Here is a 16,304-nt window from a genome sequence, read left to right on the forward strand (position 1 = left end):
TGCTTTCTTCTAGCTTTCTCCTGTCTTACGTGGTTCAGATGCCCTTCATAAGGAATGTTGCTGCCCAGAGTGGGCTGGGTCTTCCTGCTCAGTGAACTATCAGTACAATACCCCTTGGGCATGCTAACCTGACCCAGGCAATTCCTCATTAAGACTTTTCCCCCCAAGTGATTCTAGGTTGTGTTAAGTTGGCAGTTAATTCTAGGTTGTGTTAAGTTGGGAGTTAACACTAACCGACATGAACAACAAAGAAAGGTCTTGGTGGAGACTAAGAGCTGGGGAAGAGGCATCGTATGTTTGAGGAAGGAAATGTGAGATTGCCATGCATCTGTCCATTGGTAGGAGAGAGTTATCCATTGTGACTGTTGAGGGGCATTGAGGGTACCGGTGGGTGCTGGTAAGGCTGATCATCATCGGGGGGTGTCTTAGTTACTTTTCTATTGATGTGACAAAACACCATCACCAAAGAAACCTATAGAAGAAAGAGTTTATTGGGAACTTAGAGTTTGAGTTCATGACCATCAGACCATCATGGTGGGGAGCATGGCAGCAGGCAGGCAGGCATGGTGCTGGAGCAGTAGCTGAGAGCTTATATCTGATCCACAAGCACAAGGTAGAGAGCTAATTGGCTCTTGAAACCTCAAAGCCCATCCTAGTAACATACCTCCTCTAACAAGGCCACGCCTCCTAATCCTTCCCAGACAGTTCTACCAACTGGGGACCAGACATCTAAACATATGCACCTATGGGGGCCATCCTCATTCAAACCACCACAGTGGGGTTTGCCCTGACCTCAGCCAGAAGTATACACACAGGATGAGGTGCATGAAGGAAAATCCCAAGGTGCCAAGCAAATACAAGACAACTGAGGCACGTGTGAGTGTTGATGACAGTTGGTCATCTCATTTGGCATCTGGGGTGGGTAAGGATGACAAGAAGGCCTCAGGATGACATGGAGGGTGTGAGGGCCAATGAGAAGCTGGCAGAACTGGTGACTTGGAATTACTAGTGGGGTCCTTAGAGCTGGGCACTGGAAGGAGAGAACACAAGGCTGGGGAGGGATGTTCAGAGAAGAGATGCATCAGACTGAGTTGAGAGAGGTAATGAAAGTGCTGTCACGTGACCACGACCATGCATGATGGAGGCAGCAGAGCATGTGTGTGTTTAGGCACATGTGTGTCTGCATGTTGACTGATAGCAGAAGGATTAAAGGGCAGAGTGATGTGAGATGTGGTCAGCTCATGGTCACTGGTGGAAGCAAGGCTGTGAGCATCAGGCAGAGGCAGAAGTGGATGTCCTGGCTTCTGTTTATGCCCACCTATCAGATGAAGAGGGTGGGGGAACTGAAGCTCAGGGCTTGTGTGCTCAGCCCATAGAATGAACAGTGTCTGCTTGACACTGAGGGAGCGGGATGCTGAAGGAAGCTTAGCAGGGCCATGCCTGCACAGAAGGGGAGGGAGGTAGAGTCTAGTGTTCAGTCTATCCCCAGTCCTAACTCGCGCCTGGTTAGTGAGAATGTGGCTGATGTGTTTTTGCTATGTGTCGGTCTGTGCCAAGCACACTAGGTGAATCATTTGCCTCTCAAATCAACCTCCATCAATGAGTGCTTGTTACATGAAGTCACCGTTCAAGTTCCCATAGCCACTCAGTCATGGGAACAGGATTCAAACCCTGGTCTTTTTCATGGTTTACTCGAGAGCGGAGTGTAGCCAGAGTTTTTCTCAGGTTCTGTGGAATCTGTCCCACCCGCATCCTGCAGCCACTTGGTCCCAAATAAACATACCGAGGCTTATGTTAATTATAACTGCTGGGCCATTAGCTCAGGCTTATTACTGCCTAGCTCTTACACTTAAATTAACCCATAATTCTTATATATATTTAGCCACGTGGCTTGGTACCTTTTCTCAGTTCTGCCTTTACATCTTGCTTCCTCTGTGTCTGGCTGGTGACTCCTCTGCTTTCCTTTCTCTTCTTGTCTATCTCTAGTTAGAATATCCCTCCTAACCTTATTCTGCCATTGACCAAACAGCTTTATCAACCAATCAGAGCAACACATTTTCACAGCCTACAGAATGACATCACCCATCAGCAGAGCATTTTGCATGATAAATTTGCTTGATATGGTGTGGAGGCCAAACGGTAAGGATCTCACTGAACCTTTAAAACTATCTTCAGATGTCCCAAGGTGATTCAGAGCTGGAGGCCAGGGACACTTCTCTTCCTCCTCCTTGCACAGTGTACAAAGCTATGAAAGACCTCAATTCTTTTGTTAGTAAGAAAGTGTTAAGAACCATCGTTTCTTGTTAGCAGATCTGTGGCTTTCATCTGTGGGTTCAGAAGGAGTCTTTGGCTTCTTGTGTTGTGACCATGACTGTTTCTTCTCTCCTAGCTGAGCAGGAAGACACACAGAAGAAAACCTTCACCTGCTGGATAAACTCGCAGTTGGCAAAGGTGAGGAGGACGAGGGTGATGTCGGGCTGTTACCCCAGGGCGGCCAGTGCCTGGAATTCCAGCACCTGGGAGTTGGAGGCAGGAGGATCAGGGGTTCAAGATGAGCCATGGCTGTGTAGTGAGTTCCAGGCCCACTCAGGCTCCGTGAGACCCTGTACAACAAACAGATGAACACCAGAGCAAGACACAGTGATTGACATGTAGAAGGTCATGGAATGTCTTTTTATAAGAGAATGTGCTGGCGCTCACCTTGGTGTCCTGGTTTATTGGTTATTCTTTCCTGGAACAATAAAATGCCACCTGGAAAGGACCTGGACAGTGCTGCAAAAATATTTAGAGTAGTAACACTTCCATCGAATGACATAATAACAATGTGACGTTTGTCTGTATTGAATGATGTGTGTTAGACACCACTCTAAACTTGTCACGTGTGGCGATGATGAATGCTTATGACATCTGCTGTTTTGAAATCATAGCTTGTTAAACAGCACACTGTGGACCACCATTTATTTTCAGTGTAATTTCAGTCTTTTTGTTTTTGTTTTTGGTTTTTTGAGACAGGGTTTTATTGTGTAGTGCTGGCTGTCCTGGAACTTGCTTTGTAGTTCCAGGACCTCGAAGTCACAGAGGTCCACCTGCCTCTGCCTCCCAAGTGCTGGGATTAAAGTACAGTTTAGTTTTTGAGATGAGGTTTTTTCAGGCTGGTCTTGAACTCCTAGATCTGAGTGATTCACCTGCCTTAGGTCCTCAGAAGCTGTGTCTATAAAGGGACTACCACCTAACTCACATTTCCTTTCTGTTCTTCTGCTGCCGGTCAATGAAGTCAAGGCTAAAGCTGTATACTAGGCAAATGTCCTACCATTGAAGTGTATTCTTGAACCCCCTATGGCCATTTTCATTTATACATTCATTCATTCATTCATTCATTCATTCATTCATTCATCTACCTATCTACCTACATACATATACATATACACACATATACATATATACATACACACACACATATATATATACATATATATATACATATATATATATATATATATGTATATATATATGTTTTTTGAGACAGGGTTTCTCTGTGTAGCTTTGGAGCTTTTCCTGGAACTCACTCTGTAGCCCAGGCTGGCCTCAGACTCACAGAGATCTGCCTGTCTCTGCCTCCCGAGTGCTGGGATTAAAGGTGTGCGCCACCACCGCCCGGCCCTATTTATTTATGTGTACACATATGTATGCATACAGATGCCTATGGAGACCAGAAGAGGTCACCAGATCTCCTGGGGCTGCAGGTTTTTTTTTTTTTTTTTTTTTTGTTTGTTTGTTTGTTTTGCCCCGGAGCTGAGGACCCAACCCAGTCCCTTGTGCTTGCTAGGCAAGCACTCTACTACTGGCTAAATCCCCAACCCAGGGCTGCATTTTTGAGCAGCTAAATATGCTGGGAACTGAACTTGCTTTTTTTGTAAGAGCAGCATGTGCTCTGAAAGGGTCAGCCATCCCTCCAGCCTCAATTCCTTCCTTCCTTCCTTCCTTCCTTCCTTCCTTTTTTTTTTTTTTTTGAGACTAGTTCTTGCTATATAACTCTGGCTGACTTGAAAGTTACTATGTAGACCCAATAGGCTTTGAACTTTTGGCCATCCCCCTGCCTCTGCCTTGTAGTGCTGGGATTTCAGGCTTATGCCTCTTTGTTAGCCTTCTAGATGAGTTCTAAATGATTTCATGGTATCACTATGTGAGAGATAGTATGATTCCCACAGAGAAGGCCTGTGCCTTGACCCTGGCCACACATTTGGCAAGGGAGTATTCTGGGACACAAGTCTAGTCTGGACCTAGGGGCCTCGATCCAAATGCCACTCCATCCTGTGTCTCAGTGATGCTGAGAACCTCAGATAACCTGGATGCCTGATGAATGAATGACTCTCCCCCACTGCCCTCCCTCTCCACCCATCCCACACAATGCACGACATTCTGTCCAAAGGGAGACACATCCTCAGCAGTGCAGCTCTCCCAAGGGGTCGCTGTGGCCTGATTCTGAGTGTCTTTGTATTCTCCCTGCACAAGGTTGAGGGCTGTAAAAGCTCCACTAGGAAAGAGCATTGTGTAACTGGGAGTACACCACGAGATAAGTCGGGCTGGCTGTCTCACCGTGCTCTGGAGTGTGGCTTGTGAGGGCCGTGACATTCTCGTAAGACAATTTCTGCTGAATCTTAGCTGTTTTGGACGACACAGCGCTCATTTAGGAGATGCTTAGCGGTGTTGCGGACCATTTTCAGATTATTTTCCTCTTTTCCTTTGGCAGCACACACCTCCCTCGGTTATATCTGACTTATTCGCAGACATTAAGAAGGGGCATGTCCTCCTGGACCTGTTAGAAGTGCTCGCAGGACAGCAGTTGGTAAGATTTCCAAAGGGCACCAAGACACTTGGCTGGTGTTTTTTTGTTTGTTTGATTGTTTTTTGTTTTTTTTAAAATGTACTTCCTGTTTCTGAGGAATGTGTGTACTTGAATTTTTAGCCTCGGGATAAAGGATCCAATACATTCCAGTGCAGAATCAACATAGAACATGCCCTGACATTCCTGAAAAAACGATCGGTACGTATGAATCAAACCGGCAAATTCACGGGAGGGACCGGTTCAGCGGGAGGCTCGTCCCCTTTATTTAACCTGTGCTTCTCTGTCTGCAGATCAAGCTGATAAACATCCATGTTGCTGATATCGTAGAAGGAAACCCGTCCATTATTCTTGGCCTGATTTGGACCATCATACTGCACTTTCATGTAAGCATCGTGGTGGTAGGAGTGTCACTACTCTAATCCACATGGTCGGAGGTGAGACCCAGCAAGTGTGGCATGACGTCATCCAGGCCAGAGCTGCTTCTGTAAACAGGGCTTGAAGTCTGCAACAAATCGAAAGCTTACGGCAAAGGCTACTTTTCCAGTACTTGTGTGTAATGTATAGACTGAATATGTGTGTATATATCATATACATCATGTATACGTATACATTTGCATATATGCACATATATATTTTTGCACATACACACATGCACACATATGGTTTTAATTCGTTTTAAAGATGGGGTTTCGCTATGTAGTCCTGGCTAGCCTGGAGCTCTCTATGTAGATCAGGCTGCCCAGACTCACAGGAATCACCTGCTTCTGCCTTCCAAGTGCTAGGATTCAAGGTGTATTACCACCAAGCCTGTCTTGTATGAAGGATCCCTCAGATGTTGGTGTCCAGTGGCATCTGTCACTCATCTGAGGAGTGACCTTTTTTGATGACTACAGACTGGTTTTGGGGTAGGATTTCAGTCCAGCTTTGAACAGCAGTACTTCGCGAGACACCTGCCAGTGTTGAGAACTTTGAATCACAGGTGTGCTGTCTTTGTGGCTTTGTCCTTTATCTGCCTCCGTTCCCTCCGTTCCCTCTTGAGGCTTGGGTGTGGTGGGAGTCCTGAGGAGGTGGCCTCCTCTGCCTCACTGTGGGCTGTTGAGGGAAGCCTCAGTCTTCCTCTTGTGTTTTCTCTGTCGTCTGTCCCCACTCCATTCTCCTGACACTGTAAACAGTGGCTCCCTGATACAAAGACGATACATCTGGCCCGCTCCACGGGAGACAGGTGGCCAGGTACGGTGGCTCACTCCTGTAATCCTAGCTTTGGAAGGCCACAGCAGGAAGACCGCTGGGCGTCCAGGGTTAGCCTGAGCTCGAGTGAGTTTCAGGTCCGACTGGATTACAGAGTAAGGCCCTGTCACAGACAAAACAAAAACAGAAGATAAGTGAAGTAGCCCCTGGGGTCCCCGAATTTCTGTGGGACTGAGTGCTCCGCACCCTCTCAGGAGGACATCAGCAACACTGACAGGCCCACTGGCTAGGAAAGGAAGCTGTTTATTTTTCCTTTGGATTATGAAGAGACCCCGTGTGTGAAGACATTTCCGGAGGAAGGGCGAGAGGGTGTCTGCAGAACATTGACTTGTTTTCTGCTACACCACGGGACTAGTTCAGGCTGAAAACCCTCCTTGCTGGCGGAGATCTTGTTGGAATTAAGCTGCACCTCCAAGCTTCTCGGGATGCTTTGACTCTCAAAGTAGTTCTTATTTGTTTAGTGAATCCCTGTTTGGATTTTAATCAAAGTCCGAATTTCAGTTAAACCAAAGAAGGCATATGGAAGGCCTTTGGTCATTTTGCTCTTGCTCTCCATTTGGACTGCGAATGTCCAATGTTCGCTGTCCCATCGGGAATTAACCATCACAGTGCCCGTCTAACTGACTCTGCATGGAGAGTGTTTATTATTGTTGCTCTAAAAATCACTATATAATTATGTGTGTATCGGGTAACACATGCTTATCTTAGAAAGACTTAGAATGTTGCACAACTAATTGTTATAAAATTTGCATTTTTTTTTCTGGATGTGGGCATTTGTAGCTAGAACAGAATAATGTGCATGTGGATGATGAGAACTAAATTTACGAGTGTAGCTTTTCCTCTGGGAGAGCAGGAAAGTGGAGCTGGAGACAGAAAACAGGACCAAATATGGGAAGATGTTAAAGCTGGATAATTTGGGCCTAGAGAGATGGTTCAGTGGTTAAGAGCCCTTGCTGCTCTTTGCAGAGGACCTGAGTTTGATTCCCAGCCTCCAAATATCAATTTATAACCATCTATAACTCCATTTCCAGAAAATCCAGTGCCCTCTTCTGATCTCTGTGGGCACCAGACACATAGACATATTTGCAGTCAAAACACTCATATGCTTAAAATAAAATTTAAAAAGTTTGGATAGGTTGTAAGTGTATCATCTCCACCCCCATATCTTTCTATGTATTTTCAGTATAATTAAAATTTTCAATATAGGTAATAGAAAATAAAATTATTCACAGTCCATCATTCACAGGTAACTGAGAATAATGTAATATCCAATCTTTATGTATACAGCAGGAATTAATACATAGTCATGTATGGGTCCTGCATTAAGTAGATTACACCAACCAAGGATTGAGGGTAGTTCTGAAAAATGTTTCTATCTAAACTAAATGAATGTAAACTTTTTTCTTGGCATTATTCCATTATGTAGCATAACGATCATTTTTATAGCATTTACATTTGTGTTGTACATGTTATAGGGAACTCAGAGATCACTTTCTGAGGCAGGGGGATTTGCATAGGTTATATAGGAAGAATATGCCACATACTATAAGCATCTACAGCTGTCAGCCCTGGGTGGAAGGCGGTCCCCTTGGATACTGAAGCAGAGCAGTATCTTAACAGCATGGGGTCTCATTACCCATTCTGTTCCAAACGGTTCTGATGAGCGTCTCTCTGAGTTTATATATATTTTAACAGAGGTGTATGGCATTGGTTATAAAGTGCTCTATCTCATTAATGGCCAACCAGAATGCTCAGAGTTATTTCTGATTATAACTAGCTTCCGTTATATCCTTAAGATAAAACCTTTGTGTACACCTGTAATAATTCATGGGCCAAACTCTTAGAAGTGGAATTCTGATGCAGGCTTTGCCATTTGAAAGCTGTAAAAATTGGTTTGTGACACTGTTTAAAGTCAACTTGTTCAAATCTAAGACACACAGAGAAAGATATGCAAATTCACATGTCAAGTACCATGAGTTTCCATAAATTAAACATACTTATGTTATCACCACCCAAGATACAAACAGAACCATGCTGGTATTCTGGCCCTTCTCTTTCCCTAAAGGTGCCCACCCTCTGAGCCCTGTTGGGAGGCAGCTTAGCGTTGCTAATTCCACAGAGGCGGAATTCCGAGTTTATTCTCTTTAGCTCCCCGCCACACACACACACACAATCCCTTCTGCCCAACTTACTTCACTTAGCTTCATCGATTGTGACTTTCACTGCCCTTCCTGTGTATGGCATCACACTTATTCACCAGTCCACTTCTGATACACATATCTTTTCTTGGCAGTTTTTAGTTACTGTTAGTCAAATTGCTAGGAATATTTGCTTATGTAACATTTAGTATTCCGGGCTTACATTTCCACTGAAATATATATCTAGAAGTGGAATTGTCGGTCCTATGGTGTTTCCTCTTTAACACTATAGTAGTGTCTTATTCCATTTTGTGAGGCTATGATAGAATGAACACACAGGGTGAGTAATTCAGGATAAACGGGTATGTGTTGCTTTATAGTTCTGAAGGTTGGGAAGTCCACAACCATCAGGGATGGACTGGGATGCAGCCCAGTAGCAGAAATGCCTCCACGGTGTGCAGAAGGCTCTGGGTTCCAGCCTAGTGCCATCTCTGTGAGTGTGTTATCACATGTGTGCCAGAAAAGAATATAGATCTCCTGGAATTGGAGTTACTGGCAGTTGTAAGGCACCTGATGGATGTGGGTGCTGGGAACTGAACTCAGGCCCTCTGGAAAAATAGTAAGCATAACCACCGAGACATCTCTCCAGGCCCCACCCCCTTCTTTTAGAGTAGACTTTGTGTGTGTGTGTGTGTATGAGAGAGAGACAGAGACAGACAATGAGAGAGAGGGGAGAGAGAGAGAGAGAGAGAGAGAGAGAGAGAGAGAGAGAGAGAGAGAGAGAGAGAGAGAACTAGAAACAGAGAATATGAGTGCAGGTACTTGAATGGGCAGAGGCATTGGATTCCCTAGCGCTGGAGTTCCAGGTCACTGTGAGCTGCCCTCCATGGGTGGGGAAACTGGGACCCATCTAAGGTCCTCTGAAAGGCACTTACTCTTAACTACTGAGCTATTTCTCTAGCATTTTTCATGTTCCTTTAAAAAAGGGTTTTACTCATGGGGGCTGAAGGGATAGCTCAGTGGTTAGTAGCAGTTGATGCTCTTACAGAGCATTTGGTTCCTGTCACCCACCTGACCATTGGTGACTCCAGTGCCATGGGATCTGACACCTTCTGGGCATCGTGGGTACCACACACATGGGGTGCACATGCATACATACATACATACAAGCAAAGCATTCATGCACATACATAAATCTAAGAAAAAGAAAAGGGATTTATTTATTATTAGCATTATTATACGTGTGTGTGTGTGTGTGTGTGTGTGTGTGTGTGTGTACATGCACATACCATGGCTTGCATGTGGATGTCAGTGGACATCTTATAGAGTTGCTTCCTTCACCTTTTTTTGGGTTCTGGGAATTGCACCCAGGTTTGCAGGCTTGCAGCAAGTACCTCTACCTGCTAATCCATTTTACTGGCCCGTGTTTTTCGTGTTCTTAATGGTGATTTGATTTTCCCTTTGGGGACTTGCCTGCCCTGTGTTTGTCTATTTTTTTTTTTTCTGCATGTGCTTTTGTTCTTAATGCTATGTAATAAGAGGCGATGTCTTCCAGTCCATCCAGTCTCTAAAGGCGCTTGACTAGGAGGTCCACTTAGTTCTTTTCAGTTGAATCCATCAGCGCTGGTAGTGCTCAGTGGGATCTTTAGGGGATGAATGGATGCTGGCCGTTTATGGGATCCATTCTTGGGTCAGGTGCAGGATAACCCCTATCTAGACCGAAGGAAAGCCGAATTGTAGTCCCAAATGTCAAAGGCTGACAATCATTTTTAGAGTTCATTTCAGCCAGAATACATTGCCATTGCTAAAGAATGCTTTTTAGGTGCTTTGGACAGAGTAGCCTGTGCTAACAATTGTGCTCTCCTCAGATTGAGGAGCTTGCTCGGAATCTGTCTTGCGATTACAATCAACCTTCCCCGGAGGTCGCGACTGTGGCTGACTCATCTCCTACCTCAAGCCCTCCGGCTAAGAAGTGCTCTAAAGCACAAGCTCAAGCAAGATGGCAGTTGTCTGCAAAGAAGGCTCTTCTTCAGTGGGCCCAGAAGCAGTGTGCCGCGTAAGTAGTTTGCTGTGTCCCTCCATCCAGCCTCGTGGACTTCCAGCAGTCACAGGAACACCATTTCATAGTGAATCTTCCAGAAGTGGATGTTGGTGGAAGTTAGCTGCTTCTGGTTTCAAAGATGGCAACTTTCCTCCAGTGGCTGTGTTTAAGTGGTTTATTGCTGTGGGCAGATAAAACAATATTTAATCCCCCTCCCATTTCTTTTTGAGATGAGGAGGACGTTTCTCACTGTATTAACCTGGCTGTCCTCAAACTCATACCCACCTGCCTCTGGTTTCTATGTGCTGGGATGAAAAGCGCACACCACCATGCCTGGCATTAAATACCTTTCTTGAGGCACAATTCTAGTTAGGTCTAGTGTCTTACCTACATGTGTTAATTGCTTGTTTTGTTGCTGCAACAAAATACCCAACGGAAGCAAGCGAAGGGTTTGTAGTGTCTCACAGTTCCAGGGACACAGTTGATCATGGCAGGGGAGGTGTGTCGGCAGAAGCCTGAGGAGGCGGGCCACAGTGCATCCACAGTTAGAAAGCAATGGACCTTCGAGCTTAGCTTGCCTGCTCCTTTTGATTCAGCCCAGAGCCCCAGCCCATGTACATCTCACATTCATCTACCTGCTCTAGATGATCTCTCACAGGCACGCCCAGAGATCCCATCTTCCACGGTGATTCTAAATTCCATCAAGATGTCAGTACAGGTTAACAGTCACACCAACACCACCTTTTTGAAAGTCAAGACCATGTCTTTTTAAAAATTAAAAAATTACTTTTATTATTATTATTATTATTATTATTATTATTATTACTATTACTATTATTACGTGTGTGTGACTATGGCACAAGCATGCCTTCGCATGCCCGTAGAGGTCAGAGGACAACCTTATGGACTTGATTTCTCTCCTTCCACCTCTAGGTGGGTTCTGGGTATTGAACCCAGGCTGCCAGGCCTGTGTGGTAATAAGCATTTGACTTGCTGAGACATTTCACCAGCCCCAAGATAAATGTGGAATGAATGAAGGAGGCAAATGAATGAATGAAATAACAATATGTGAAGTTGTATCATGGTGTGCTCCATTTTTATAGTTAGAAAACACAGTCTTCATTTCTTGGAAACTTTCTAATTGATCCTAATCAATCAGAAAAGGAACCAAAGAAGATGTGGTTTTGTTTTTTTTAATTTATTTAATTTATTGTTGTTGTGTTTGTGTGTGTGTATACACCATGGTGTGCACAAGGAGGTCAGAGGACAACTTTGTGGGGTTGGTTCTCTCCTACTGTTATGTGTGTCCTGAGGATTGGACCCAGGCCACCAGCTTTATGTAGCAAGTTCTCTACCTGCTGAGCCATCTTGCCAGCCAGGGATGGGTTTTTTTTTTAAATAGAGGTAATAAAGGGAAGTTGATTTCTTTTGCTCTTTAAAATTTTTTTTTTAAATTTAAAAAAACATTAATTATGTGTATGGATGTGTACATGTAAATATTAAGGAGCCCAGAGGTGTTGGATTTCTTTCTTAGTCCATGTTCTATTGCTGTGAAGAGACACCATGACCATAGTAACTCTTATAAAGGAAAACATTTCATTGTGGCTGGCTCACAGTTCAGAGGTTTAGTCCATCATCCTCATGCATCCTCATGGCAGGGAGCATGGTGGCGTGCAGGCAGACGTGGTAGCTGAGAGTTCTACATCTGGATCTGAAAGCAGCAGAAAGAGAAGTACCTGTGGGCCTGGCTTGAGCCCTGAAACCTCAAAGCCCACCCCAGGAATGGTCTTCCTCCAACAAGGCCACACCCACTCCAACAAGGCCACACCCACTCCAACAAGGCCACACCCACTCAACAAGGCCACACCCACTCTAAAAAGGCAACACCCACTCCAACAGGGCCACACCCATTCAAAAAGGCCACACCCACTCTAAAAAGGCATCACCTACTCCAACAAGGCCACCCTACCTAATAGTGCCACTCCCCTGTAGCCAAGCATTCAAATTTATGAGCTTACAGGGACCATTTTTATTCAAAGCACTCACCCTACTCTTCTCAGCTCCTCCTACCTTCCTATCCAGATCCACCCCCTTTCTGTCTCGTTAGTTAGAATAGCTGCTTCTTCTTCTTCTTCTTCTTCTTCTTTTTTTTTTTTTTTTTTTTTTTTTTGGTTTTTCGAGACAGGGTTTCTCTGTGTAGCTTTGCGCCTTTTCCTGGAACTCACTTGGTAGTCCAGGCTGGCCTCGAACTCACAGAGATCCGCCTGCCTCTGCCTCCTGAGTGCTGGGATTAAACCACCACCGCCTGGCTAGAATAGCTTCTAAGGGATAATAATAAAATATGATATAGTAAGATAAAACAAAAACTAACACATCAGAACAGGACAAAACAAACAGAAGGGAAAGAGGCCAAGAAAAGGCCCAAGAAACAGATAGAGACGCAGAGACCCACTCGTTTGCACACTCAGGAATCCCATAAAACCCTATACTGGAAGCCATAATGTATATGCTAAGAACCTGTAGTGTAAAGAGAAGAAAATAATGTAAATAAAAGGATAAAAATATGATTTTTTTTAAAAAAGAAGCCCTGACACAAGGAAGCTGTCAAGATGCCCTTGAGTTTGTTCTCTGCTGACGTCCACTGCTGGGCAGGCAGCCTCCCTTCACAGTGATTTGTTTCCCAGTGAGACTCTGTTAATCCCACCGGTGAGACTAAGACCACGGCCACAATGTAACACCAGATCTGAAACAAGGTTTCATTGAATACTGCCCGGGAGGATGGACTCTGGCCAGGTCCACCCCTGGGTTCCCAGGAAAACGGTGACGAGTCACGTTTTTTGCAGAGGCTTAAAGAGGCAAAACCCACAATTCACCACACTTCCAATCAGGGGCAAGCATACACCCTGACGTCTTTCCTTGCCCGCCTCCCTCCTGGGAGTAAGCACATCCGGTGCAGACCGGTCAAGCAAACATGAGACTAACTTATTCTTAACTGCAAACAGAGCTCTTAGCCTGCAAGGAATACTTTTTGTTTTGGTCTCACAACTCCCTTGGAGAAAACTAAATTTCCATTAGCAAGTGATTATCAATCAGAGACAGCTTGTGGGTTAGGGCTGGGGTTTTGTGTCCATTTCTTGTAGCTCTAGGACCCCATCTGGTGCAGACCGGTGCAGACTGGTGCATGCTGCCTCAGTCTCTGTGACTTCATGTGTATGTGGATCCTGTTGCTTTCGAGGGCCTTGTTTCCCTGGTGTCCTTTCTCCCCTCTGGTTCTTACACTCTTTCCACCTCCTCTTCTGAAAGGTTCCCTGCCTCCTGAGGGGATGCTCCGGGTCAATGCTCAGCGGGGCTTGGCTCCCGCTCTCAGCTCTATACCCTGATTTTTGGCCTGTTAGCTTGGATTAGTCTCTCAAAGCATCCCCTGAAGCTGGAATATCTTGGTTTCAAGTCCTAGTCACTAGACTTTCCAACTGGCATCCTTGGCCGCCCAATCTTTTCTTTTTTCAATGCTGGAGATTAAATAGGGCCTCACCCATGCTAGGCGAATGTGCTCTACCGCAGAGTTACACCGTCAACCCCCTGAGTAGCTTTTACTATTTGATTATTAGCTAAATATAGTACATTAAGTTTCCCCTGTTGTGTGGTATTAAAAGAAATTCTAGTGCTAAAATACTTCATACATTTTGTAGATAACTATACTCTTTTATAGGACTTTGCTAATAAGTATAGAAATGTGACTGATTTAAATTACAGATACACTAATATTCAGACCTGGGGTTGGCCAGGCTGTGCTGGGTAAGAGAGTACTCTCTGATGAAGGAGAAAGGCAAGGCTTTACCTCTTGAGTGCTGTAACCTGGAGGGGAAATGGATGGGCTGTGAAGGTGCGGTTGGCACAGATTCATGCTGTGGTCAAGAGTGGTGGGGTACAGAGAGACAGTGTCCTTTCCTTTCATGCCTTGCAGAGGGGGACCCTTGGGGCTGAGGCCTGAGGGGAAGCCTTTGAATGTGTGGGGATTATCTGTATCTTATGGATTAGGAACTTTGCTTTGAGAGGAAGGAAGGAGGCAGGTGTGGCCACCGCATGGTTAGAGAGAAGGTGTTTAGATGGGCAAGGCACACAGGGCCCAAATCACATCAGGAGCCACGGTGAGAGGTATGACAGGGGAAAACGGACCCTGAGACTATTTTAGGGGTGTGGTTTGGTGGTACCTCGTGTGTTCCTATGCAACCATCCCACACTCGACCCCCGACAATCTCCATCTTCCACAGTGGAACTTCTATACCTATTAAATAGTAACTCCCTGTTCTTCCTCCATAACCAGTGGATGCCACCGGTCTGTCTGTTTTCTGTCTTGTCCGTTTGGCTGATTGACCCACAAGGCATCAGATAGCATTTGGCCCTTTGGATGGGGTTGTTTCAATAGGCACAGTGTCTCCTGAGACTCATCCATTTTGTAATGTGACTCAGCACTTCCTTCCTTTGAAGTCTGAATTTGTCCATGGGCTCCATCAGTTACCTTTTTGTAGCCGGGATTATCTCCTGGTCCTGCCTGGCCCATGGTCAGGACAAATCTCTCTCACTCCTGCAGCTGCTCAGACCCAAATAAACACATAGATGCTTATATTATTTATAAACTGTGGCTCAGGCTTCTTATTATCTAGTTCTTATATCTTTTTTTTTTTTTTTTTTTTGGTTTTTTGAGACAGGGTTTCTCTGTGTAGCTTTGCGCCTTTCCTGGAACTCACTTGGTAGCCCAGGCTGGCCTCGAACTCACAGAGATCCGCCTGGCTCTGCCTCCCGAGTGCTGGGATTAAAGGCGTGCGCCACCACCGCCCGGCCTAGTTCTTATATCTTAAATTAACCCATTTCTATAAATCTATACTTTGCCATGTGGCTCATGGGTCACCCGTACTTTACATCCTGCTCCTCATGGTGGCGGCTGGCAGTGTCTCCTGCCTCAGCCTTCCACTTCCCAGAATTATTCTCTCTCCTTGTCTCACCTATACTTTCTGTCTGGCTACTGGTCAATCAGCACTTTATTTATCAATTAATCATCCACAGCGTCCTTTTATCTATGGCAACAGATTTTAAGCAGAGAAATGGTGAAGTCTGTTCAGTGATCAACTAGGCATTAATTTGGTCCAAAATATCATTTAATTTGGTCCATTGATGGCAAAACATTGTTCCCTGTAGTAAATGATCTTGACTTGCTGTAGAGGTCTAAAGTCAGACTTGAGCCAGTAGACGGTTAAATGAAGAATATCATGGGGTGGGAAGTGCTGGAGGTGCCTCCAGATTCCAGGTCTCCTTCTGAAGTTTGATGCACTGGGTGGAGAGAGGACCTGGGAATCTCTGTTTTCGATACTTTGCATCTCAGGAGATGTTGACGAGGTGGCAGGGACCACACTCTGTGAAATGATAGCTCTGTGGCATTCTGAGCTCTGTGGCATTCTGAGCGCTCTCACACTTGACCTCATACTTCTGTGCGACAATAAGATTCAAATGAAAATTTTCCCCTAGGATCATGTGATTCATATATAGCATGTATTTGTTTCTCTGCATTATGTTTTAGTTACCATTGAATATAGTGGAAACATTTGATTTTTTTTTTTTTAAACAACTGTCTGTATTACATCCTTTTGCACAGGTCTGAGTCTGTCAGTGTGACAGATTTTAAGTCAAGCTGGAGAAATGGGATGGCTTTTTTGGCCGTCATTCATGCCTTGCGACCAGACCTGATTGACATGGACAGCGTGAGGCACAGATCCAACAAAGAGAATCTCAAAGAAGCCTTCAGGATCGCGGAACATGAGCTGCAGATCCCCAAATTGCTGGAGCCGGAAGGTAGAGAGCTCTTCTTTTCTTTGGAAACCTCCTTGTTTTAAGGTCCTGCACCAAGTTGATTTGAAGCAGCGCCGCCCCCAACCCGCCCCCAACCGCCTGTGCTGCTGTGCTAGTGATCGTAACAATGTATTTTTGTGCTGGAAGGTTTAACTTGACTCTTAATTGAATTTCATGGAATTAGGAC

The 16,304-nt window shown here is 45.0% G+C and overlaps 1 protein-coding gene across 9 annotated transcripts in view; it reads left to right on the forward strand.

The window, feature by feature from the left end:
- Syne2 (spectrin repeat containing nuclear envelope protein 2) overlaps nt 1-16,304 on the forward strand; it is a 320,737-nt gene that overhangs the window by 68,015 nt on the left and 236,418 nt on the right. For all 9 annotated transcript variants that reach the window (XM_037210622.1, XM_037210625.1, XM_028876051.2 and 6 more), the window contains exons 3-8: nt 2,390-2,451; nt 4,751-4,846; nt 4,967-5,044; nt 5,137-5,229; nt 10,101-10,288; nt 15,924-16,120. In XM_037210622.1, coding sequence (XP_037066517.1) covers nt 2,390-2,451; nt 4,751-4,846; nt 4,967-5,044; nt 5,137-5,229; nt 10,101-10,288; nt 15,924-16,120 — 714 coding nt within the window. The remainder of the gene's footprint in view (nt 1-2,389; nt 2,452-4,750; nt 4,847-4,966; nt 5,045-5,136; nt 5,230-10,100; nt 10,289-15,923; nt 16,121-16,304) is intronic.

Source organism: Peromyscus leucopus, chromosome 14 (genome assembly GCF_004664715.2).
Source record: "Peromyscus leucopus breed LL Stock chromosome 14, UCI_PerLeu_2.1, whole genome shotgun sequence".
Taxonomy (NCBI): domain Eukaryota; kingdom Metazoa; phylum Chordata; class Mammalia; order Rodentia; family Cricetidae; genus Peromyscus; species Peromyscus leucopus.